The sequence below is a fragment of the Urocitellus parryii genome, chromosome 5 (genome assembly GCF_045843805.1).
Source record: "Urocitellus parryii isolate mUroPar1 chromosome 5, mUroPar1.hap1, whole genome shotgun sequence".
NCBI lineage: Eukaryota > Metazoa > Chordata > Mammalia > Rodentia > Sciuridae > Urocitellus > Urocitellus parryii.
In genome coordinates this window covers 125,567,162-125,594,887 of record NC_135535.1, presented here as the reverse complement: position 1 = coordinate 125,594,887, position 27,726 = coordinate 125,567,162, and the positions used below count along the sequence as shown (strand labels likewise).

The following is a 27,726-nucleotide window of genomic DNA, read 5'->3' as shown; positions in this document are numbered from 1 at the left end:
AAATGAATTCAGCAAAGTGGCAGGATATAAAATCAACACGCATAAATCTAAGGCATTCCTGTATATCAGCGACAAATCCTCTGAAATGGAAATGAGGACAACCACTCCATTCACAATATCCTCAAAAAAAAAAATACTTGGGAATCAACCTAACAAAAGAGGTGAAAGACTTATACAATAAAAACTACAGAACCCTAAAGAGAGAAATAGAAAAAGATCTTAGAAGATGGAAAAATATACCCTGTTCATGGATAGGCAGAACTAACATCATTAAAATGGCGATATTACCAAAAGTTCTCTATAGGTTTAATGCAATGCCAATCAAAATCCCAATGGCATTTCTTGTAGAAATAGATAAAGCAATCATGAAATTCATATGGAAAAATAAAAGACCCAGAATAGCAAAAACAACTCTAAGCAGGAAGTGTGAATCAGGCAGTATAGCGATACCAGACTTCAAACTATACTACAGAGCAATAGTAACAAAAACAGCATGGTACTGGTACCAAAACAGGAGGGTTGACCAATGGTACAGAATAGAGGACACAGAAACCAATCCACAATATTACAACTATCTTATATTTGATAAAGGGGCTGAAAGCATGCAATGGAGGAAGGATAGCATCTTCAACAAATGGTGCTGGGAAAACTGAAAATCCATACGCAACAAAATGAAACTGAATCCCTTTCTCTTGCCATGCACAAAAGTTAACTCAAAATGGATCAAGGAGCTTGATATCAAATCAGAGACATGGCGTCTGATAGAAGAAAAAGTTGGCTACGATCTACATACTGTGGGATCGGGCTCCAAATTCCTCAATAGGACACCCATAGCACAAGAGTTAATAACTAGAATGAACAAATGGGACTTACTCAAACTAAAAAGTTTTTTCTCAGCAAAAGAAACAATAAGAGAGGTAAATAGGGAGCCTACATCCTGGGAACAAATCTTTACTGCTCACACTTCAGATAGAGCCCTAATATCCAGAGTATACAAAGAACTCAAAAAATTAAACAATAAGATAACAAATAACCCAATCAACAAATGGGCCAAGGACCTGAACAGACACTTCTCAGAGGAGGACATACAATCAATCAACAAGTATATGAAAAAATGCTCACCATCTCTAGCAGTCAGAGAAATGCAAATCAAAACCACCCTAAGATACCATCTCACTCCAGTAAGATTGGTAGCCATTATGAAGTCAAACAACAACAAGTGTTGGCGAGGATGTGGGGAAAAGGGTACACTTGTACATTGCTAGTGGGACTGCAAATTGGTGCAGTCAATTTGGAAAGCAGTATGGAGATTTCTTGGAAAGCTGGGAATGGAACCACCATTTGACCCAGCTATTCCCCTTCTCGGTCTATTCCCTAAAGACCTAAAAAGAGCATACTACAGGGACACTGCTACATTGATGTTCATAGCAGCACAATTCACAATAGCAAGACTGTGGAACCAACCTAGATGCCCTTCAATAGACGAATGGATAAAAAAAAATGTGGCATTTATATACAATGGAGTATTACTCTGCTTTAAAAAATGACAAAATCATAGAATTTGCAGGGAAATGGATGGCATTAGAGCAGATTATGTTAAGTGAAGCTAGCCAATCCCTAAAAAACAAATGCTAAATGTCTTCTTTGATATAAGGAGAGTAACTAAGAACAGAGTAGGGAGGAAGAGCATGAGAAGAAGATTAACATTAAACAGGGATGAGAGGTGGGAGGGAAAGGGAGAGAGAAGGGAAATTGCATGGAAATGGAAGGAGATCCTCATTGTTATACAAAATTACATACAAGAGGAAGTGAGGGGAAAAGGAAAAAAAACAAGGGGGAGAAATGAATTACAGTAGATGGGGTAGAGAGAGGAGAGAAGAGGGGAGGGGAGGGGAGGGGGGATAGTAGAGGATAGGAAAGGCAGCAGAATACAACAGACACTAGTATGGCAGTATGTAAATCAGTGGATGTGTAACCGATGTGATTCTGCAATCTGTATACGGAGTAAAAATGGGAGTTCATAACCCACTTGAATCAAAATGTGAAATATGATATATAAAGAACTATGTAATGTTTTGAACAACCAACAAAAATAAATAAATAAATAAATAAACACTGACATTGCAATGAGAATGGCAATGCAGTGGCTAATAGTTTTTATTTAAATATTCTCCTTTGTTTTAGCTTTGGTTCCAAGACAAATGTTGTAAATCCTGCATGGTGCTTACATTTAAAATTTAAATGAATAAAACACTATTATATTGCAAAAAAAAAAAAAAAGAAAAAAGAAAAAGTGTCTGTTCTGAACCTCAACATTAAATGAAGTCAGAGAAACTCAACATTTGTAATTACAAGCCAGTGAGCTCTACAAGGTTTTGCAGGGTCAGAAAAAAATAAACTCACATATAGATATATCAGAATGATACAGAAGAAAGATAAAGAGGAGATGGATAGCCAGTCAGAGAAGAGAAGGCTGATTACTTTCAAAAAAGGGCCAACATAGCTAATAATTCACAGCAGAAATAACTAAAGACAGGAGGCTATGGAATAACATCCATGTGGCTGAAAAGAAAAATAATTGCCAACCTAGAATTCTTTGCCCTTCAAAAATATATTGTTTAAATGAGAGAAAATAAAGATATTTACAAACTACAATAGAGCTGACTATCAGCAGACCTTCATCAAAACAAAAAAACAAAAAGCTAACCAATCAACCAAACAAACAAACACAAAAAAAAACCCCAAACAATGACATCAACAATAAAAAAGCAAACTAAAGAACAACTCTTGGCTCCTAAAATTTCCAGATTTATCATAGTTCCAAATTTTAAAGACAATATAATAAATTATCTAAAAGAAAACATGAAATTTTCTTCTATATTTTGGAATAGGCAAAGGTTTCTTAACATCAAAATCATTGGCTATAAAAGAAAGAAAACTGATAATTTGGACTTTTTTGTAATTAAGAACTCTTATTAACAGATACCATTAAGAGAGTGAAAAATAGGCCCATACCTGGGAAAAGATATTTGTAATGTATAAATCTGACAAAGGACTCAAATCCATAATATTGAAGTAACTCCCATGAATCAGTTTTTTTAAAATATAAGCCAATTTTTTAAAAAGGCAAAAGACTTTTTATCACAAAAGGAGGAAGGTAAATGAACAAAAAGTCATTGATATAAGGTATTTACATTTCCCTGATGATATACTAAATTAAAACCAAAATGAGATAACTATACATACCTACTGAGTCTAAATTAAAACTACTGTAAATATAGTCCTGGGGAGAATGTGAAGCTACTGGATGTTTCATACATGGTTGATAAATGTCAGTTATTTGAAAGGACTGAAAATCATTGTCCAACACTTCACAAAGCCAACCAAGAAAAAATATGAGCTAGACATGATGGTACATGTCTTTAGTCCAAGCTACATGGCAGGCTGAGGCCAGAGACTGAGGTAGGAGAATTGCTGAGTTTGGGGCCAGCCTGGGCAAAATATCGAGAATCCATCTAAATAAAAATACATAGAAAAATAAAAAGCAGTACAAATAAACAATACCAAGAATGTAAAAGATAACATCACTATGAATCATGTAAATATTACACATAAATAGAGGTTACTGTAAACAACTTTGTGCATTTAATCTACACTTTCAAATTTATCAGTATAAATTTCTAGAAAATTATAATTTACCTCAAGTAATCAAAACTGACTCTAGGAAAAACAGAAAATCTGAATAGTTATATAATATATAATAGTTATATAATATATAATAGTTATATAATATATATTATATAACTATATATATATATAATATATAATAGTTATATAATATATAATAGTTATATAATCTGAATAGTTATATAATCATTACATAAATTGAACCAGTGATCGCAAAGCTTCCCCTGGGCATGAACTTTTCCCATGAGAAGTTCATGCCCAGGTGGTTTTCAGGCAGCTATACCTCATATTCAAATAATTCCTGTTTTAAAAAAAAAAACCTTTCTAGAAACAGTAAGAGGGAACACCTGTAACTTATTTTAGAAGCTAGAACCTTAATAGAAAAGTCCAACAGGGCTGGGGATATGGCTCAAGCGGTAGCACGCTTGCCTGGCATGCGTGCGGTCCGGGTTCGATCCTCAGCACCACATACCAACAAAGATGTTGTGTCCGCCGAGAACTAGAAAATAAATATTAAAAATTCTCTCTCTCTCTCTCTCTCTCTCTCTTTCAAAAAAAAAAAATTAAAAAAAAAAGAAAAGTCCAACAAGGATGAGAGAGGAAAGGTACATGACATTTCTTCAAGAATATAGATGAAAATGTCTGAAAAATATTATAAACACACCCACATGAATACAGAGATGCAAATGAATATATGTGTGAATATATGTGGATGAAACCAAATCCAGCAACATAAAAAAAGGCTAAAACATCATGACCAATTGGAGCTTGCCCCATGAATGCAAGGGCATGTCAGAAAACCTATAAATTTAATTCATCAACTTAACATAGGAGGAAAAGAGGTTGTATGATCATCTGATATGATAAAATCTCACCAAGTAATACTAAAAGAGACTTTCTTAGCCCGATAAAAGGTATTTACAAAACAAACAAACAAACAAACAAAAACCCTCCAGTAAATACCTTATTTACAGATGAAACACTGAAAGTGTTACCCTTGAAATCAGTAACACAGGGAGGGAACCCACTATTAGCACTTCCATCATCACTGAACAAATCCTAATAAGCACCGGAAAATGAATAAATCAAAGGTCTAAAAACTGGAAATAAAAACCAAACCAAGCTAAAAACTCCCATTCTTAAAAATAGGACATGGTTGTATAATAGGAACAATACAAAAGAAACTAGAAATATATTAACAGAATTAAGAAATTTTGGGAAGATTTCTGAAAACAAAACTAAAATCAGTGGTTTCTAAACACCAGGTTTAGATTTCTAAACAGACAAAAAGAAAAACAAAACAACAGGCACAATGGTATAAAAAATACAAAGTACCTAGGGGGAAAATAATACATGTAAGTCCACTGTGTGAAAAATTATAAACTTAATTGGAAGACAATGAAGATATATACAGACAAAGAGATATGACATGTTCAGGGTCTGGAAGATTCACATCATAATGATCAGTTCTTCTCAATGTGATCTTATAGACTTAATGTGATTACAAATTCATAAACTTTTTTTGAAGCTTATTCCAACATTTATATGAATGAACAAAGTCTATAAAATAGCCATGACTTCTTTTAAGGACAAGACAAGTGGACAGCTCTCCCAAATATCACATTGTATACAAAGTTACAGTGATTCAGACCATGTGGTTGTGGTGTACTGATGGACAGAAAAACTGATGGCACAAAAGATAGCCCAGAATTAGACATGTGTATGCATGTCTGATGGATGACAGAGTGGTCTTGCAAATCAATGGATAAAAAGTATTTCACCTTTTTCCATCATTACCTTATAATTATGGGAAAAAGTGAAATATAATCCTTATCTCAGATCACACTCAAAATCTATTTGGTTATAGATCAAGAAAAGCAAACCTACAAATGAGATATTTAGAAGATAATAGGTAACAATATCTCTATGAAATCCTTCCTTATTATGAGGTCATAAATCAATAATAAAGAGTAGAAACCAACAGTTCACCAAAGTTATACAGATGGAAAATAAGCATGTGAAAATATGCTCCACATCATGTTATTAGGGAAATGCAAATTCAAATGCTATATTACTACACACCTAATGGAGAGTCAAATTACAGAACAGATACCACAAAATGCTGCTGAGCTGTAAGACCTTTTATTTTTCAGAGATGGTGGGAATGCAAAATGTTGTAGCCATTTTGGAAGACTGGTGATTTCTCACAAAACTGATCATATGCTTAACTATGTGATCTAGCAATTGTGCTCCTTGGTGTCTGCCTAAAGGAGTTGAAAACTTAGGTACAAATAAAAACCTGCACATGGATGATTACAGACTAGCATCATCACAATGGCCAAAACTGAGAAGCAACCATGATGCCATCACAGTTGAGTGAATAAACAATGGAATATTTTCAGTGCTAGAGATAAATGAAGCATCAAGCCATGAAAAGACATGGAGGAAACTTAAATGGATATTACTATGTGAGGGAAGTCAGTTTATATAAAGGCTACATATTATATGCTTTCAACTATATGACATTCTGCTAACAGCAAAACTCTGAAGACAATAAAAAGATCAGTGGTTGCCAGAGTTAGGGGGAAGGGATGAATAGGCAGAGCAGTGAGAATTTTTAGGGCAGTGAAATTATTTTGTATACTATAAAGGTGGATACATGTCATTAACATTGATATGTCTAAATGCACAGAATATATAATACCAAGAGTGAACCCTCATGTAAATCATGGTCTTTGGGTCATAATAAGGTATCGTGCAGGATCATCAACTGTAACAAAAGTTGTAACTTTGATAGGGGGAGTTAATAGGGAAATCTGTGCATATGCATGAGCAAGGGATACAGTAGTCCACCTTATTTGTGGAAGATACATTATAAGACTCCCAGTGGATGCCTGAAACTCAGAAAGTACTAAACCCTATATACACTGTATTTTCCTATACATCTATACCTATGATAAAATTTATCAATTAGGCACAGTAAGAGGTTAATAACAAAAATTAATAATAAAATAGAACAATTATTATAACAAAAATTGTATGACCATAGCACTTGTTTTAGTCAAGATTTTTCATCACTATGACCAAAATACTTGGTAACAGCAACTCAAAGGAGGAAAAGTTTATTTTGGCTCATAGTACCAGTTGTTGAGTCCATGGTGGATGAACTCCATTGCTCTGGGCCCAATGAGGGAGAACATCATGGCAGATGGGCATGGTTGAAGAGAACTGCTCCATTCATGGCAATAAGGAAGTAAAGGCAGGGTGCTAAAGGGAAGACGAACTCTTGCTCTAGCCATGTCCCACCTGCCTGCACTTAGTACCCATTCAAACTAGGATGGCCCAATTAGGCTACAGCTCTTACAATTCAATTATTTCACCTCCAAATATTCCTGCATTAACACAGAAGCTTTTGGGGGATACTTCATATCATACTATGTTCTGTCCCTGGTCCTCACAACACAAAATACAATTAGTTTATCTCTAAGAATTCCATAGTCTTAACAGTTCCAGTATTGCCCAAAAGTCCTAGTCCATAGTCTTCCCTCTGAGACCTAAAGCAAACTCTTGGCTGTGAGTCTCTGTAAAAGTCAAAAGCAAGTTACATGTATCTAAAATACAGTGGCACAGAATAAATATTCCCATTCCAAATGGAAGGAATAGGGGCATAGAAAGAAGAGATGGGGGGCTGGGGTTGTGGCTCAGTTGCAGAGTGCTTGCCTAGCATGCATGAAGCACTGGGTTTGATCCTCAGCACCACATAAAAATAAACAAATAGAATAAAGGCATCTGTCTACCTACAACTACAAAAAAAAAAAAAAAAAAAAAAAGAAAGAAAAAAGAAATGGGGCCAAAGCAAGACCAAAACCAAATTGGACAAACAGGTCCTGTAACTCCACTGTAACTCCTTGTACAGCATTTAGGACACATGGCTGTGAGATGTTCTTTTCAAAGAGCTTGGGCAGCTCTGCCCTTTGACTTTCCTGGTTGCAGCACACATGGGCTTTATTTTAGGCTGGCTCTCTCCACAGCCAGCAACTTTTCTTTTCAGACAGCCCACATTACTGGCATCTCTAAATTCTTGGGGTCTCCATTTCCGCTATGGCTTCAACTTCATAGCATCATGCATTGTCTTCTCAGGGCCAGCCTGCAGGGATTCCAATCCTGCTAAACTTTACCTGGCCTCTCAGACCTTCCTTTAAAATCTCAGTGGGAGCTTTCCTGACCCTCTAATGGAAGCATCCTGAATTTGTGCAGAAACAGCACCATGTGGATTATGCCAAGGTCTGCTGCCATTCATGTAGTAGCTGAGCTCTCAGGGATCACAGCTGTAGTAGCCTATGAGAATTTGGCTGGCTGAGTATGGTGAAACAACTTCCTAGGCCCTCATGTGCAAACAAGGCATCCCCATGATCTCTTCTTCAAGGAATTTTCCTTTCTACACACTTGAGCCTGCAATAAGGTGTGGTCTTGCAAAATCCTGAGATGCCCTCAAGCTATCTTTCCTATTGTCTCTGTGAAAGTACTTAGTATCTCTTTAGGGTCTATAATTTTTTCAACAAGCACACCTCTCTTGGCTCCAGTTTTACCAGCACTTCTCTCATCAAATTGTAAGCTTTTAAAATCTTTTAGTTCTGTTTTTTGCTCCCACTTTTCACAGTAAATCTGAGTAAAAGTTGCCAGCAATATCCATGCCACTGATCAAACACTGCTGGCTTGAAATTTCTTCTGCTAGATTAATTAGTCCATCACCTTTAAATATAGTCTCAAAGTCAGGACATGGGCAAATTGTAGACAAGTTCTTTGACAGAATGTGACACGAGTGGCCTCTAGTTCAATTCCCTATAGAATCTTCATTCCTCTCTGAAATCTCATGAGTACAGTTGCATTCCTATTGGCATTCTGGCTATTCTAAGTTTTCCAAGAATCTCCCATTAAGCTCTCCTTACATTATTCTAAAGCTTCTCTGGTTGCATCTCTAAACTTTTACAAATTCCTCCTGCAAGCTCTAAAGCCTTCTGAACCAAATGGTGAAGTCAGTTATAGCTACAACCCTACTTCTCCATACAAATTTCTGTTAGGTTTTTCATTGCTGTGACCAAAATGCCTGACAACAAATTAGAGGAGGAAAAGTTTGTTTTGGCTCACAAAATATCAGAGGTTCAGTCCATGGTGGATCAACTTCATTGCTTTGTGCCCAAAGTGAGGCAGAATATCATGGTGGAAGAGTGATGCTTCATTTTTGGCCTCCAGGAAGCAGAGAAGCTGGGCTTTAGGCAAGATATATCCTTCTTGGGCCCCTTCCCAGTGACCCACCTCCTCCAGATATGCCCTACCTGCGTATTTACTATCCAGTCCATTCAAACTAAGATGGCTTGATTAGGTTACAGCTCTTATAATTCAATAATTTTACCTTTGAACATTCCTGCATTAACATAGAAGCTTTTGGGGGTACAGCTCATATCCAAACTACCCCAGTCCCTCTCTCAGAATATCTTGTTGTGCTATATTTACCTTTCTTAAGATGTAAAATGATACAATGCCTATGTGATAAAATGAGATAAATGACACAGACACTGGGACATGGGGTTAGGCTACTACTGACCTTCTAAGTTCAACACAAACACTGTGATACCATGCCAGTGGATCTGATAACTAGATGGGTACTACATAGTATCAATATGCAGGACAAAGGGATGATTCATATTCCAGGCAGGATGGAGTGGGATGGCATGTGATTTCATCACACTGCTCAGAATATTCATCATACTGTTCAGAATAGTGCATAATTTAAAACTTCTAAATTGCTTATTTCTAGAATTTTCCATTTAATATTTTTGGATCAGCTGACCACAGGTAACTCAAACTGCAAAGAGTAAAACTGTAGATAAGGTGGGACTACTGAATGGTAACGCTCTGTACTTTCTGTTCAATTTTGCTATAAACTTAAAACTTCTCTAAAAAGCAAAGTTCGTTAAAGTAGAAATCATAATGGAAAAAAGACTAGTCAAATTGAAGTTAATTTTTACTCATCAAAAAGTACAATCAAGGGCTGGGGTTGTGGCTCAGTGGTACAGTGCTTAACTCACATGTGTATGTGTGAGGCAATGGGTTCGATTCTTAGCACTGCATATAAATAAATGAATAAAATAAAGATCCATCAACAACTAAAAAAAAAAAGTACTATCAAGAATGGAAAAAGAGGCGATATTACCAAAAGTTCTCTATAAGTTCAATGCAATGCCAATCAAAATCCCAACAGCATTTCTTGTAGAAATAGATAAAAGAATCATGAAATTCATATGGAAAAATAAAAGACCCAGAATAGCAAAAACAACTCTAAGCAGGAAGTGTGAATCAGGCGGTATAACGATACCAGACTTCAAACTATATTACAGAGCAATAGTTACAAAAACAGCATGGTACTGGTACCAAAACAGGCGGGTGGACCAATGGTACAGAATAGAGGACACAGTAACCAATCCACAAAACTACAACTATCTTATATTTGATAAAGGGGCTAAAAGCATGCAATGGAGGAAGGACAGCATCTTCAACAAATGGTGCTGGGAAAACTGGAAATCCATTTGCATCAAAAAGAAGCTGAATCCCTATCTCTCGTCATGCACAAAAGTTAACTCAAAATGGATCAAGGAGCTTGATATTAAATCAGAGACACGGCATCTGATAGAAAAAAAAGTTGGTTATGATCTACATACTGTGGGATCGGGCCCCAAATTCCTCAATAGGACACCCATAGCGCAAGAGTTAACAACTAGAATCAACAAATGGGACTTACTCAAACTAAAAAGTTTTTTCTCAGCAAAAGAAACAATAAGAGAGATAAACAGGGAGCCTACATCCTGGGAACAAATCTTTACTGCTCACACTTCAGATAGAGCCCTAATAACCAGAATATACAAAGAACTCAAAAAATTAGACAATAAGATAACAAATAACCCAATCAATAAATGGGCCAAGGACCTGAACAGACACTTCTCAGAGGAGGACATGCAATCAATCAATAAGTACATGAAAAAATGCTCACCATCTCTAGCAGTCAGAGAAATGCAAATCAAAACTACCCTAAGATACCATCTCACTCCAGTAAGATTGGCAGCCATTAGGAAGTCAAACAACAATAAGTGCTGGAGAGGATGGGGGAAAAGGGCACTCTTGTTCATTGCTGGTGGGACTGCAAATTGGTGCAGTCAATTTGGAAAGCAGTATGGAGATTTCTTGGAAAGCTGGGAATGGAACCACCATTTGACCCAGCTATTCCCCTTCTCGGTCTATTCCCTAAAGACCTAATAAGAGCATGCTACAGGGACACTGCTACATCGATGTTCATAGCAGCACAATTCACGATAGCAAGATTGTGGAATCAGCCTAGATGCCCTTCAATAGATGAATGGATAAAAAAAATGTGGCATTTATATACAATGGAGTATTACTCTGCATTAAAAAATGACAAAATCATAGAATTTGGAGGGAAATGGATGGCATTAGAGCAGATTATGCTAGGTGAAGCTAGTCAATCTTTAAAAAAACAAATACCAAATGACCCCTTTGATATAAGGGGAGTAAACAAGGACAGGGTAGGGACGAAGAGCTTGAGAAGAAGATGTACATTAAACAGGGATGAGAGGTGGGAGGGAAAGGGAGTGAGAAGGGAAATCGCATGGAAATGGAAGGCGATCCTCAGGGTTATACATAAGGACATATAAGAGGAAAGGAGGGGTAAGACAAGATAATACAAATCGAAGAAATGATTTACAGTAGAAGGGGTAGAGAGAGAAAAGGGGAGGGGAGGGGAGGGGAGGGGAGGGGAGGGGGGATAGTAGAGAATAGGACAGACAGCAGAATACATCAGACACTAGAAAGGCAATTTGTCAATCAATGGAAGGGTAACTGATGTGATTCAGCAATCTGTATACGGGGTATAATTGGGAGTTCATAACCCACTTGAATCAAATTGTGAAATATGATGTATTAAGAACTATGTAATGTTTTGAACGACCAACAATAAAAAAAAAAAAGAGAAAAAAAAAAAGAATGGAAAAAGAGAAGCCACATCCTGGGAGAAGATAATCATCTTGATTAGGTTAAATATTTAATCAAGAAAAATTGGTATCTAGAATATGAAGAATTTCTATGAGCTGGTAAAAATGGGCAAAAACACTGAAAATACAAATTATAACTACAATTCATGCCTAAAGCTCACTAGGTCGGCAAGAATTACTATTGATAATAAGTATTACCAAGCATGAAAAGTAAATTTTCCCAGTACTGGAAGGTGATCCACTTTGGAAAGTAAGTTAAACATGTACCCACCCAATGACTCAGCATTTTTACTCCTAGAGAAATACTACTAGCTTGTGAGAAGCATGTAGACACCACTGCTTCTAAGAACAAAGCAAACAAGCCACAAAAAACTATATACAACCCAAAAAACTACGCAACAATAGAATAACAACAAATAATTAGAAAAAAATCCAAGTATTTATCAGTAAAATAGAACAATTAATAAATATTGTAGTGTGTTCATACAATAAAATATTATTCTGTAATAAAAATGAACCAGTTTTGAGGTTAATATGGTGAATCTCAAAACATAATACTAAAAGAATATAGTATGAAATAATATATAAAAAACTTTAAAAAGGAAAATTAAACAATTCTAAATAGAGATATGTATACTGTTGGAAGAACTATGACAAAAAAAATCAAGTGGAAATTATCAGAAAAATCAGATGGTGATTATTGTGGAAAGGGTAAAGATATGTGCTCTAGAAGGGCCACAGGGGCCTGTCATTGGTGATATCCTGTATCTTTACCCAGGTGGCATATATTGCTGTTTGCTTCATTGTTCTTTACACACAATTGCATATTATACACTTTTCTGTATTTGTGACATCTTACACTAGAAATAATTTTCATTTAACTTTTGGTAATAAAATATTTTATTGGTACCATTTTAATGTCAAAACAGTAATGTTTCTACTGCTTACTTTCTATCCTTTCTATTTTTAAATTAGAAGAGAGTTTTAAAAAATAGGAGTAAAAGTAAAATAACTTGATTTCCTCAAAAAACAAGCTGCAACTTACCATTACAAATAAGTTCTCTCATTTTAAATGCCATAATTTACTGGTCTTCATAATAAATAACTGCATACAAAAGGGACAATAGCCTGAATTAATTTTTCAGAGGACATTTTACACATCTTTAAAAATACCTAACACTACCCCAACTTAAAATCTGTAAAAATAATTAGTTAAGTTACTGTAAAATTTAATTCATGTAGCACCTAGAAATTTGGAATTTGTAATATTTCAGATAATATGACTTACAGAGCAAAATGAATAATAATTTTTCTTCTATGAATTTTCAGGGGTTTGTATACAAATAGTAGGTCCCTTTTAAAAGTCAAAGGATAAAAAAGTTTATGCATTGCCTTTAACCTTCTAATTTCTGGATCTAGCAATTGACCTAATGGCAAAAGATCCATGTGTGATCAATAATGTAGTATAGTCCTATGTGAATATAATTTCTTATTCATCTTGTCTCATTAATATAATATATACTTCAATTAAAATATTCTATCTATATTTCTCTAAAATAGTTTGTAATTCAGATTTTTATTCAAACTACCTTCCCCTTCTTCCCTTTTCTCAAATCAGACTGGTCTTATTGTATATACCTCATTCAATTGCTTTTTTCTCCCCTCAGAAATTCTCTTTCAATTCAAAATATTGTAATTATGCAAATACAGATATAGCAAATATACACATTATAAAATAAAGGATAACAATACATATGGATCCATGCTAAATGAGATAATACAAAGCAAAAACCCATGCTATGCTCATCTATCCTGAGCCTCCTCAGGAAGGCACTGATATCTCTCACTCACATAAACTTGATGATCAAACATAGCTAGTATCCTGCATTCCAACATATTAAATGCTCTTTAAAAATGCTTCCACATTTGTTCAAAACAGTCGATAGCAACTTTGACCAACATATTGATAGTGTAACAACATATTTTTAATAAAGTAATAGATTCTAAACTATTTTCTACTATTATCCACTTATTTAAAAACAGACATTTGGGGGCTAAGCCATATTAAGGGGTTTTGGTTTTTGTCATCTCTTGACTGGTTGGGAATTTCAGATGTCAATTAATTATTATCTGCTTCAGTAAAAAAGGATTTTTAAGCTATTAACCAAAATTAATAGTCTTCCTTTAAAAATGAAGCAGACTGCTGGGTGTGGTAGTATTTGCCTGTAATCCCAGCTACTCAGGAGGCTGAGCAGGAGGACTTCAAGTTGGAGCCAGCCTTGGCAAGTTAGTGAGAACTTGTCTCAAAAAATAAAAAGGGTTGGGGATATAGCTCAGTGGTAGAAGGCCCCTGAGTTCAATCCCCAGTACCATGAAAAAAACAAAGAAAAACAAAACAAAAATCAGATCGACTGACTTAGTGGTCAGCAGGTGAAGTGAAGAAATAGTACCTGTCCCTGCACCACATCCGTACCACTCAGTCTCCTCTGTAGCAATGTGCCTAGCATATTCTATCCCTTCACCAGATGCAATCACAGCATGCAATCCCACAGAATCAGAACATGGGCACCAGGCAGAAAACTGACTCAAATCTACTTTTGGGACAGACACCAGATTTCATTTTGTCTACTATTCCATAGTGCAGTATTCTCAAATAGGCTTTGCATTGAAACACTTGTTTTTCTTCTTCTATCAAGTTGAACTGCCAACATAATGTCGGAAAGGATATGAAAAATAAACGAGTCTTTTCTGGAAGAGGCACAATATCTGGAACTGGAATTAAGGCTAAATAAATAGTGCTGGTTTATGGTTATACTGTTATACATTAACAATTTTGTTAACCAACAGCTTCACTGTTTGTCCTGTATGCCTGTTTATGAAGATGCATCTCTATTTCTTCTCTGAAGACCATCATTCCCAGGTGGGAATGAGAAGCCTCATTCATGGCTTTAGACTGTATGCACATGCGGTACTGCTCAGGGGTTAGCTCATCTGCACAGTGTTTTTCATGCCAGAGGTGGAAAAGACCAGGAACTGGAGTCCGAATCACAATAAGGTCACCATGTAAGTATTTTCGATAAAGATGAACATCTTCTCCACCCCAACCTTTTACTTCCATGTCAAATCCACCTGTGGGATCAAAATTGACACCATAAGTAATTGCCTGACAGCCAGAGCACAAGCAGACACCATAAAGATTTTAAATGTTCTATTTCAAGTGAGATGACACGGTATAGCACAAAATCACTGATACAGAGACCTGAACTCCTGCTTTGAAAGTCCAGTTACATGTTGACATTTAGTTAAACTCTAGAGCTCAAGTTCAGTTGCTGAGACTATCAGAATGAGATTAGGTATTTGAGAATACTTTGTAAACTTTAAAGTTCTATATGGTCAATAAAAGAGAAGGAAATACAAATCACCTAAACTATCCTTCAAGACTTGAGTTTTTCTGGATTACAGAAAACTTTCCTCAGGGGAGAACAGAAGAAAAGGTCAAACTGGGTATAAATCTGAGAATGGATACATAGATGATTTATAGCCACAGGAATGAATAAAATTTTTGAAGAAATTCATAAGAAAAATAGGGCCAAGGTCTAAACACTAAGAAATACCAATTTCTAAGCTGGAAGCAGTGGTGCACACCTATAATCCCAGCAGCTTGTTAGACTGAAGGAGGAGCATTGCAAGTTCAAAGCCAGCCTCAGCAACTTAGTAAGATTAGTGAGATTTTGTCTCAAAATAAAAAGCACAAAAGGGCTGGAGATATGGCTCAGTGGTTTAGTGTCTCTGGGTTCAATTCCTGGTACAAAAAAAAAAAATTAATAAGAAAAAAGAAAAGAAAAGGAAAAAAATGTCAATTTCTTGTGAAGAAAGATAAGCCAGCAAAAGAGACTAAAAGTGAACCCAGATCAGTGGAAACCTCTGGAAAAGATGCATCTCAGTAGTCAACTGAAGAAAGTGTCTCAAGGAAAAAAGTACATTCATACAGCGCTGGTGGGAGTGCAAATCAGTGCAACCATTGTTGAAAGCACTATGGAGATTCCTCAGAAAACTTGGAATGGAACCACCATTTGACACAGTTATCCCACTCTCAGCATATACTCAAAGGACTTCAACATACTATAGTGACACAGCTACATAATGTTCATAGCAGCTCAATTCACAATAGCTAAACTGTGGAACCAGTCTAGGTTCCATTTAACAGATGAATGGATAAAGAAAATGTGGTATGTATACACAATGGAATACAACTCACCATAAGAGAAATGGAAATTATGGCATTTGCCGGAACATGGATGGAACTGGAGACTACCATGCTAAGTGAAATAAGCCAATCTCCCCAAACCAAAGGCTGAATGTTCTCTCTGATATTCGGGTGCTGACTCACAAAATAGATGAAGGAGGGAAGAGGTGGAAGTTCACTGGATTGGACAGGGTGGGATGGGGAGATGCAAAAGGAGGATGGGAATGGGAAATATAGTAGAATGTATTAGACATAACTTTCCCATGTTCATATATAAATACATGACCAGTGTAACTCTACATCATTTATAACCACAAGAATGGGAAGTTATACTCCATGTATGTATGATATATCAAAATACGTTCTACTGCCACGTATAACTAAAAAGAACAAATAAAAAAACCACACCTTGTAATAAATAGAAAAAAATAAGAAAGTGCCTCAAGGAAGAAGCTGGCAGGTGTGCTACTCAATTAAGAACTGAAAAAGAATCAATATACTTGGCAGCATAAGTGCTATTTATAACCTTGCCTAGAATAATTCTGATGGAACTACGAAGTAGAGGCTAACTATAGTGGGCTGACAATGACATGGGAAATAGAATTGAGATTATTTTTAAACTGATTTCAAGCTGAACAACTTTTAAAAGAAGCATGTATAACACAAACCACTTGGAGTTTTTGAAGAGTAAGAAAACAATATCTTAAAAGCTGAGAAAAATTCTATAAGGGCTAAGTTTCTAAATTGTGTCTCCTTCCAAATAATTGTATCCTACTTAATTTAACATTTGCAGGATAGACAATAGTCATGAAAACTCTAAAGGATTGCTTTAAACAGTTTTAGCTTTACAAAATGCTATGTCTGATTACATCTCAGCTTTTCTTCCTTACAGCTATGAATAAGCTCTTCAAATACAATGATGCAGATACATAAATATAAACGGGGAACTCCTGGTTTTTGGTTTGGCATTTCAGGAGCCTAGAAATCATCACTTGGTCCTAACAAAGAGCTGAACAAACTGAAAAATCAACAATTCCTTTTAGATCGCTCATAGAAATGAGGTCATTGGGTGAAATTCTGCCCCCCCCCAATTTTTTAGAGAGACTGATAGGTAGATAAAATGGATCACAGGTTACTAGAGAAGAAATCTCTGCAGGAGACAGAACAGAGGAGAAAAACCAATAATTGCCAAATTGCTAGAGGCTCAGTGTAAACATATCTCAGAGTTAAAAATTCCGGGGGGGCCCCAGTGATACTGGGATCCCCACACTTGAGAGTTTTACCTTTAGAAGCTCTACCATGTTCTCATACTGAAGATCAGAGAAAGATCCTCTCATGTTTCTGACAAAGGGAGGGAGGCAAAGGTAACCATTTTGAAATATGCCAGAGCATTCTGTTCTTATTAAAAAGGCAAGACCTCAGGAGAAACTATTTAATCCCAGTCTAAATGACTTGGGTGAAGGAAATAATCAATTTTAGCCCCTCTAGCCATCCTGTCTTTGAAGAGAAAAGGGACTGAAAAGGATATGTGAAGTTCACAATCCAGAGGCACAAGCTCACTAAAACACTGAGACCTAATCATAGTGCTTAGAATAACATTCCACCCTCCACACTTCATCACCACATCACAAAGGCCTACTTAGTGCAGTTGTTTTTATCCAGTACATAAAGCCCAGCTTTCAACAACAATAACAACAGCAAAACACAAGCATCCTAAAAGGAAAAAAATAATTTGAAGAGAATGTAATAATCAGACCCAGATTCAGATACAGCAGGGATATTGGAATTATCAGGTTGGGGATTTAAAACAACTATGATTAATATGTTAAGGGATCAAATGGAAAATGTAGATAACATGTGTGGTGGGTAATACAAGCAAAATGGAAATCTAAGAAGGTATTCAAAAGGAATGCTTCAGATCACAAACATTGTAACAGAAATGAAGGATGCCTTTGATGGGCTCATTGGTAAACTAGATTTGGTTGAAGAAAGGATCTCTGTCCTTGAAGATATAAAAGAAACTTCTAAAACTGAAAAGCAAAGAGAAAAAATGTTAAAAAAAGAACAGAATATCCAAAAACTGTGGGACAACTACAAAAGGTGTAACATATACATAATGGGAATACTAATAATAGAAGAAATGAAGAAAAGAGGAGATCCAAATAAAAGAGGCAAAATTCCAAATGGGAAACTCCCTTTTCACCAGTCCACACTTAGTATGGAAGCTCTACTCCAGACAACGCAGACAGAAAATATTGGGGGCTTTACTGCCCCATCCAGCAACTTTCTCATAAAGCAGAGGTGTTAAGGGAACACCTCTGCTTTATGAGAAGTGTGCTACTGTTTCCATTCTCAGCTCCAGAACAGTTGCTCAGAAATTTTTCCTAAGGGAAGAGACAGTCCCCAAGAATAAACTGCTCAAAAGAATGTGACTTAATTTGAAACATGGCATAGAAAAATTCAAGTCTAAAGGGGTTCTTGAAAATAATGGAGATTTTGGTTTTAAGCACTTAAGAGGCTGGTAACTTCATGAGGGCAAAACCTGAACTGTGTAGGCCAGTTAGTTTACTAGAGAGAATGAGGGCAGAGACAGGAAGAACATCCCTTCTGGGGTCCAAACACTTGTCTCAAAAACTACCCCTGAAAAAAAGCCTAATTTAATTGGTTCAGATTGCAGAACAATCAGTGCATTCAAATATTGTCACAAACAAGATAGCAATTAGTGAGCAATCAGTGATTCCTAACAGTTGAGAATAATACCAACAAGGGCATGGAAAGAGTCAAACAGAGGCCTGCTAAATCTAGTGCCACCTCAGAAGATTGTGCACATGTCCTGAGGAGGGACATCAGAAGCTTCATATTGATGGGGAGTTAGGGTAGAGGTAGGAAAATTCACTAAATAGTCCTGCCAAGTCAATAAATAAATAAGAAAAAGGAAAACAAGCCATGGAAATAGGGGAATCAGTATCCAGAGTTGCCACAATATATTGCCAAAATGTCCAGTTTAAGAAAAAAATTACAAAAGCATAAAAAAATGTAGGGCCCTATGATAGGGCCCAGATGTAGGCTTTAACAGACATAAATTCCAAAGTTGCCATTATAAATATATTCAAAGTATTAAAAGAATTCATGCCTAAAGAAGTATAAGAATGTAAGATAACAATATCTCATTAAATACAGCATATTATTTGAAGAGAAATTACATCTATAGAAAAATAACCAAATAGAAATTCTGGAGTTAAAATAACTGAAATGAGAAAACCATTAGAACAACTCAACAGTATATCTGAACTAAAAACAGAATCAGAGAACTTTAAGATAGATTAGTATTTCTGTTTTTGAAAGTGAATGCTTAAAGTTATATTAAACAAGAAATCAGGGAAAAAAGCATTAGTTTCATTTAAGAGTCTTTTTATCATTATTTCCTATAAAGAGACAACATGGAGGGATTTCTAAAACAAATGGCTAATTTTAAAAATAAATGTAATATGTCTTATGTACATTCTAATTCCATATGACTTCTACTATGATGTGGCAAGGGAATCACTAAATGAATCAGGAGACATGGAATTCAGGTCAGCATGCTTTGCTGAACTATTCTCTGTCACTTTTTATTTTTATCTTTTGTAATCAAGGATTGACCAAGGGGCACTTAACCACTGATCCACATCCCCAGCCCTTTTTTATATTTTATTAGAGACAGGGTCTCACTAAGTTGCTTAGTGCCTTGCTTTTGCTAAGGCTGGCTTTGAACTCATGATTCTCCTGCCTCAGCCTCCTGAGCCACTGGGATAACAGGCATGCACCAACACACCTGGCTAGATCAGATTCTTCACCACATCTTTGAGCTTATGGGATGAACAACTAAGCCGCTGACTCCCACTTCAATCAGGCTAGAAAGAAAATCTCTCTTTTCCTAAACAATGGAATTTTGCATAATAGTTCAATAGACAAAAAAGAACTTTATCTTTAAATGAAAACATGAAAATCCTTAAACTAGATAACCTAAGACTACTTGCAGCTGTAACAACCCAGGAATACTACAGTAGGTTATAGAGAGACCTTTTGTAAGAGTACTGCAATCAACTACAATTTAGGCAACAAGCCAAATAGGTGTTTTAAAAAACTAGTGGTGTTTTGATTTCAAAGGAATTAGTAAACATTACACTTTTATCTTTATCTCTGCTTGTCAAAGACATTAATTATAAACTCACTTTGCCTTTTACATTTCTAAATATAACCTGAGACACACATGATTTAAAAGAAAAACACTTATTCCCAGCGGCTTGGGAGGCTGAGACAGTGGTTGAGTGCCCCTGAGTTCAATCCCCAGTAACCTGGCTCCCCCCACAAAAAGAAAGAAAGAAAAACACTCAAGTATGATATATTTTTGAAAAACACCATAAGGTCTATAGTAAATATGTAAAGTCCCATCCTTAAATGTAAGATAAACTTACCAATGGTCAGAAAATCTGATCGATATTGACAAGTCATTCCAAAGCCAAAATCTCTCCAAAAACCAGAATCCTTTTTGTGAACCTTAAGTTAAAAAAACAAAAAATTCAATTTAATTCCTCGAGAACTAGAAGTTTTAATCAATAACGAATCAAGTTCTTTTCCAAAGTATACTTTTTTCCTATTATTTATATGAATGACAAAGGATTTTTGTTATTAACTTCGTACAAAAACCAAAAATATAGTAATCTGTGTGAGCCAAGGATTTTTACCACTTGCAAGTGATGAAAGTGTTTGAGCTCTATACAAGGTGCAAGCTGGTAACTAATAATCAAATAGTGCAGTCCTGACCTCAAGGGGCATACATTCTAGGAGGACAAGAATTGCACAAACTTATACTGCAATGCACCATGATTAACCATACAAATACCTTATTTGGGTGCCTCCCCAGTACACATTTCTCAGGCCCCCTCTTTTTTTTTTTTTTTTAAAGAGAGTGAGAGAGGAGAGAGAGAAAGAATTTTTAATATTTTTTAGTTAGCGGACACAACATCTTTGTTGGTATGTGGTGCTGAGGATCGAACCCGGGCTGCACACATGCCAGGCGAGCGCGCTACCACTTGAGCCACATCCCCAGCCCTCAGGCCCCCTCTTGATAATACAGTTTTGTTCTGGTAATTACCTGGCCCCATGCATCCCATGAACTTTGGGAAACTCCTGTCACCTGGTAGTTTCTGAGTAAGCCCTGAGTACTTTACACCAATGAGAAAATCTCATTCTACTTACTTTAGGGAAGAGTTCACCATTAGGTATTAGACAAAATTCAGGCCAACAAGCTAAAAAGGAGGGTTTTTGGGGACTTCAGAAAACAAAGCCTCTTTATTCTTCCTAGAGAACTACTAGAAAATTCGCTTGTTCTTTTTGGATGGTATAAGGCAAGGGTCAGCAAACTATGGCCTTGGGCTGACTCTGGACTGCTGTCTGCTTTTGTAAGTTATTTAATTTACAGTGTTGCAGTTGAGTAGAAATATTTCCTATCTGGTTCTTTACAGAAAAGTTTGCCAATCCCTCATGCAGGATGCAGATACAAAGCTTGGAAATGCTGAGTCTTATCCACCATGAGGGAAACCAAATTCAAAATGAAGTTGTCACTGCTGAATTCCAAGTACAGAAAGTAATGTAAAATCAGGGCTTTGTGGAAAAATTAGCAAATAAATACATATATATTCTGGTGGCAATACATGCCAGGACAATGACAGAAGAAAAGCCTTTCTTACATAATTGCCATAAAAGGCTTCTCTGAGGAGGTAAACTTTTGAGCAGGAACCTGACTGACATGAGGAGGGAACTAGGCAAATTATGTGGAAGAAATCATTGCAGACTAGGAGAGCAGCATGTAAGATGACTCTGGTAGGAGCATGCTTATAGCATGTAACAAATAACAAGGGAATGACTGTGGCAAGAGCAGAAAATGAGGCTCTGGAGTCAAGAAGGGGCTGTTAGTATTTCTTAAAGATAAGTAGTATATGCTATTTTTGTATGGTTATGGGAATAATTTAGAAGAGGCAAATGTTAGGACAGGAGAGGGGAAGAATGGCTAGAGGAGGTCCTTATAAATACAACAGAGGTCACCACAAAAGGATAAGCTGGTCTTATGAAGGGACATGGGACATTCCATTGGGAATGTGATAAGCAGAGGCAGTAAGGCTGACAGAACTCTTGAGATGATAATGAGGAAGAGAACTTCTGGCTGCTTCTCTTTTTCCATGTGAAATAGTAAGCAAGATAATTGGAGGGTGAAGGGTACTGGGATGGTTATGAGTCCAGTGTGGCCTCAAGGACAGAGAATGATGAAAGTGTAAGGCACAGGACTCTAGAGCAGTCAAGGAGCCTGAGACTCTAAAGTCTATAGATTAGGGCTATACATCCACTGCTTTGGGTCTGGGTGATAGAGATGGAGTTCTATGGGAACACTGGAAGGAGCAAGGAACAAAGGAGGTGAGTACACAGCAAAGAGGTTGTGGCTATGACTGACCATGGAGCTTGACTTGGGTAGGAAGCAAGAACCTGGATGTGAGAAGAACAAGAGAAAAGAGAGAGGTGCCTCACACAAACTGTAGCATACTAAGACAGTTTCCTTCAGGAAATGAAGCTGGAGCTGGGATCGTTTAGATGAATGAACAAGTGAAAGATGATATGTTAGGGTAGAGTTCTGGAAAAAGAACCGTTTGTGCAAAAGCCAACAAATGGGAGAGCACTGTAGGTTAGGGATGGAGAAGACTAAAGGCTAGAGTCAGAAGGAGAGGTGACTATAGTACAGAGACGGCTCAGCAAACTTATTCCATAGAAGGCCATGGAGTATATATTTCAGGGCCAAGTAACATAATCTGTCACAATTATTGTACTGTGCCTGTACTATGAAAGTAGTTGCTGACCATAAATAATCAAATGAGTGTACTGTGTTCCAGTAAACTTTACTATGGACACTTAAATTCATATTTCATATAATTTCCATGTGTTATGAAATATTATTTAATGTTTTTTAGTTATTAACATTGTAAACATAACTTGTAATTTATAGGCTATATAAAACAAGGTAGAAGGGCTGACTTGGACCACAAGCCATAACTGCTTGTGGTACACAAGGGTGTTCCATGTATGTCCCTGCACATTCTTCTAGGCCAAACCCTGGCCTAGAAGAATGTGTAGGGACATACCTGGTACATCTTGTGTACCTGTGGTTCAGGTTTATCCTAATGGCAATGAGTGTTCTTTGAAGAGCTGGAGAAGAAGTAATGTGATGTTTTTGGAAGATCACTTTGGCTGGAATACAGAGAACAAACTAGAAGAGGTAAGAAGGGAGGCCAGTTAAGAGGCAATGACTATAACTACGAATGGGAAATAAGTGGTATAGATTATTCTGGTGTGTGTGTGTGTGTGTGTTTGAGTGTGTGTGTGTGTGTGTGTGTGTGTGTGTGTGTGTGTGTGAGAGAGAGAGAGAGAGAGAGAGAGAGAGAGAGAGAGAGAGAGAGAGTATTAATGTGAAAGATTTAGGATCTGCAGTAGGTGTCTTTCTTGGAGTCCAGAGAAAGGGCCATCCCAGAAAGGAATGATGAAGAACTGGATTCTGGTCATAATGAATATGAATCATCCACAGCATAGCCACAAGGACATTTCTGGAGATGATAGGAACATCATACCTGGATCAGCTTTGTGCACATTGTCTCCTGGTTGTTGTCCAACCATAGGAGAATCAGCAGCTGTTCCTTCTGCTGCAACCACTTGCCCTAATCACTACTTAGCTGGTTCCTGCCATTGGATAGTTCCTCCTACAGGGACCTCTCAGAAAGGCCTTTCTGACAGAACACACCACAGAAATCACTTCAGTCTTTACAACTGTTTTAATGATCTGCATGGCATGTATTGTATAATTACCTCCACTTTCTTCTATTACTAGAATAAGGATTCTTATGAGCTATCACCATGTTTGTAGGGTTCTGGGGTTCCAAAGGTTAACATTGCCTGACATAGAATGAGCCCTCAATATTTGATGACTCAATACAATAGAGGCAGTCTGTGTAATACATGAATGGACAGTGTGGAGCATGCTGCCTGGGCCCCCTCCAGCCAGCTATGCACTTGAGCTTGCATTCAACCATAGCACAGCTGTGCCCTCATCTGTTAAGAGGGGGTAATAATAGCACCTACTGCAGAGGTTGTCAGGAGGATTAAATGAATTAACATGTAGGCAAAACAGAATAGTACTGTGCACATAGTAAAGGGCACATTAAAATATTAGTTATTATCATTAAAATGTCAGAAATTATACATGCCATAAACTATACATACCATATCCTATTTTTAATTTTGTATACCCTCTACATTTGCACTGCATTTGTACATTTGTACATTTCATACACACTTTCCTTTTGATACATAATATTCACCACAGTAAGTACTACAATTCAATTTCTTATTTTATTATTAAGAGTTTTGTTCCAGATTTTAGAAGGAATGCCTTCAAGTTTTCCCCATTTAGAATGATGCTAGCCTGAGGCTTAGCATAAATAGCTTTTACAATGTTGAGGTAAGTTCCTGTTATCCCTAGTTTTTCTAGTGTTTTGAACATAAAGGGTTGCTGTATTTTATCAAATGCTTTTTTTGCGTCTATCGAGATGATCATATGGTTCTTATCTTTAAGTCTATTGATGTGGTGAATTACATTTATTGATTTCCATATATTGAACCAGCATTGCATCCCAGGGATGAATTCTACTTGATCATAGTGCACGATCTGTTTGATATGTTTTTGTATCAGATTTGCCAGAATTTTATTGAGGATTTTTGCATCTATGTTCTTTAGAGATATTGGTCTGTAGTTTTCTTTCTTTGAAGTGTCTTTGTCTGGTTTAGGAATCAGGGTGATGTTGGCCTTGTAGAATGAATCTGGAAGTACTCCCTCTTTTTCTATTTCTTGAAACAGCTTGAAAAGTATTAGTATTAGTTCTTCTTTAAAGGTTTTGTAAAACTCTGCTGTATACCCATCCGGTCCTGGGCTTTTCTTGGATGGTAGTATTCTGATGGCTTCTTCTATTTCCTCAATTGATATTGGTCTGTTTAGGTTGTCTATATCCTCCTGACTCAATCTGGGTAGATCATATGACTTAAGAAATTTATCGATGCCTTCACTATCTTCTATTTTATTGGAGTATAAGGTTTCAAAATAATTTCTAATTATCTTCTGCATTTATGTAGTGTCTGTTGTGATATTGCCTTTTGACCCAGCTATTCCCCTTCTTGGACTATACCCAAAAGACCTAAAAAGAGCATACTACAGGGACACAGCCACATCAATGTTCATAGCAGCACAATTCACAATAGCTAGACTGTGGAACCAACCTAGATGCCCTTCAATAGATGAATGGATAAAAATATGTGGCATTTATACACAATGGAATATTACTCAGCACTAAAAAAATAACAAGATCATGGCATTTGGAGGGAAATGGATGGCGTTAGTGCAGATTATGCTAAGTGAAGTTAGTCAATCCCTAAAGAACAAATGCCAAATGTCTTCTCTGATGTAAGAGGGTGACTCAAAATAGAGTAGGGAGGAAGAGCATGAGAAGAAGATTACCACTAAACAGGGAAGCGAGGTGGGAGGGAATGGGAGGGAGAAGGGGAATCGCACGGAAGATGGAAGGAGACCCTCATCATTATACAAAATATATATATGATGGTGTGAGGGGGAAGAAAAAAAAAGAGAGAAATGTGTTACAGTAGATTGGGTAGAGAGTGGTGATGGGAGGGGAGGGGAGGGGAGGGGAGGGGGGATAGGAAGGGCAGCAGAATACAACAGACACTAGTATTGCTGTATGTATATATGTAGCTGTATAACCAATGTGATCCTGCAATCTTTACACGTGGAAAAATGAGAATTCATACCCCATTTGAATCAAATGTATGATATGTCAAAATCATTGTATTGTCATGAGCAACTAATAAAAAAAGAGTTTTGCTTGCCTTTAATATTGCCAGTTTATATATATTTTGCTATTCTATAGCTCTGATTATTTGCTCCGGAGAGACTCCTTAAAGTGAAAATTGCAGGATCAGAGGGATAAACCTGTTGAAACCTCCTTGACCCATGGAGCTGGCCTATATTCTTACTAGCCTCATTACATGGCTATGATTTTTATTTATAGTTTTTGGCAGACACAACATCTTTGTTGGTATGTGGTGCTGAGGATCGAACCCAGGCCGCACGCATGCCAGGTGAGCGTGCTACCGCTTGAGCCACATCCCCAGCCCTATGGCTATGATTTTTAAAAGCAGCAGGAAGGGCTGGGCTTGTAGCTCAGTGATAGAGCATTTGCCTAGCATACGTAAGGCACTGGGTTTGATTCTCAGCACCACATATAAATAAATCAAATAACGATCCATCAACAACTAAAAAAAAAAGCAGCAGAAAAACGTATTGTCATTTTAATCTATTTCTAATAAGGATGACTAAATGTTTATTGTGAATTATTATCAAATGTTTTTTAACTAATTTTTTCTATTATGTGTTTACTATTGACTTACTTCTAATATAATTTTAAACATTAAATAGAGCAGTTTTTGTCTTAAGTGAGGCCACTGAAACTTAGAAAAATTAGGCAACTTGCAATGATTACAAATGGTGAAATGAGAAGCTGAAGTGCTTAAACTTATTTTGCTATGCAACATTTAAAATGAATCAGTATTCAAATCATTCTTCTCCACATCCCTCCAAGTCAGACAAGAATATTAGCATGCTCTTACATTCCTTTTCAGGCTTGTGTGTCGACTCTATCGAGCACTTATTTTTGTCTTTTAGTTAGTTTTTCAATTAAGTTTACTAAAGTTTTTTATTTTGTAATGACTTAGATTTACAGAAAGTTACATTAACAGTAAACAGTTTTCCTCACAGAGTTTTAGTTTTTCCTAACATTATTATTTTTTAAATATTTATTTTTTAGATGTAGTTGGACACAATATTTTTATTTTAGTGGTGCTGAGGCTCAAACCCAGGGCTTTGCACGTGCTAGGTGAGCATTCTACCACTGAGCCACAATCCCAGCCCCCTAACATTCTTATCTTACATTGTTGCAGTGTATTTTGTCAAAATTAAAGAACCATTGTTTTCATATTACTATCAACTGAGTTCCAGACTTTGTTTGGATTTCACCAATTTTCCCTTGAATATATATATATATTTTTCTGTTCCAGATCTAGTCAAGAGTACCACATTGCATTCAATTGTTATGTCTCCTCTTGCCTATGGTTTCTAAGTCTTCCTTGTTTTTGATGACCTTGACAGTTTTGAGAACTAATGGTCAGGTATTTGTTCATCCCTGGGTTAATATCTGCTGGGTTCCTGACTGACATTTTCTTGTTTTTTTTTTTTTTTCCTGGTATCAGGGATTGAACTCAGGGGCACTTTACCACCGAGCTACATCCCCAGCCCTTTTTTGTATTTTATTTAGAGACAGGGTCTCACTGAGTTGCTTATCATCTTGCTTTTGCTGAGGCTGGCTTTGAACTCATGATCCTCCTTCCTCAGCCTTCCAAGATGCTGGGATTACACCTATGTGCCACCATGACTGGTGCATTTTCTGATCGGGTTCATTTTTTGATCTTACTTACATGTGAAATATAAAAAAGTTTAACTTAGAAATTGAAAGTAGAATGGTGGTTACCCGAGGTTGGGGAGAGTTGGGAGAAAGAAGGGATGGGAAAAGGTTGATTAGTTAG

The 27,726-nt window shown here is 36.6% G+C and overlaps 1 protein-coding gene across 4 annotated transcripts in view; it reads right to left on the bottom strand.

The window, feature by feature from the left end:
- The window catches only part of Csgalnact2 (chondroitin sulfate N-acetylgalactosaminyltransferase 2), a 78,314-nt gene that overhangs the window by 27,032 nt on the left and 23,556 nt on the right, over positions 1-27,726 (bottom strand). For 3 of the 4 annotated variants that reach the window (XR_003301765.2, XM_077798305.1, XM_026399521.2), the window contains exon 7: positions 20,454-20,535. Coding sequence is in view for 3 of the 4 variants with exons in the window: in XM_077798305.1 (XP_077654431.1) it covers positions 20,454-20,535 (82 nt within the window). In the remaining variant the exon portion in view is untranslated. Of the gene's footprint in view, positions 1-12,347; positions 14,880-20,453; positions 20,536-27,726 lie in introns of those variants that run through there. The other variant, XM_026399520.2, reaches the window with a different exon arrangement.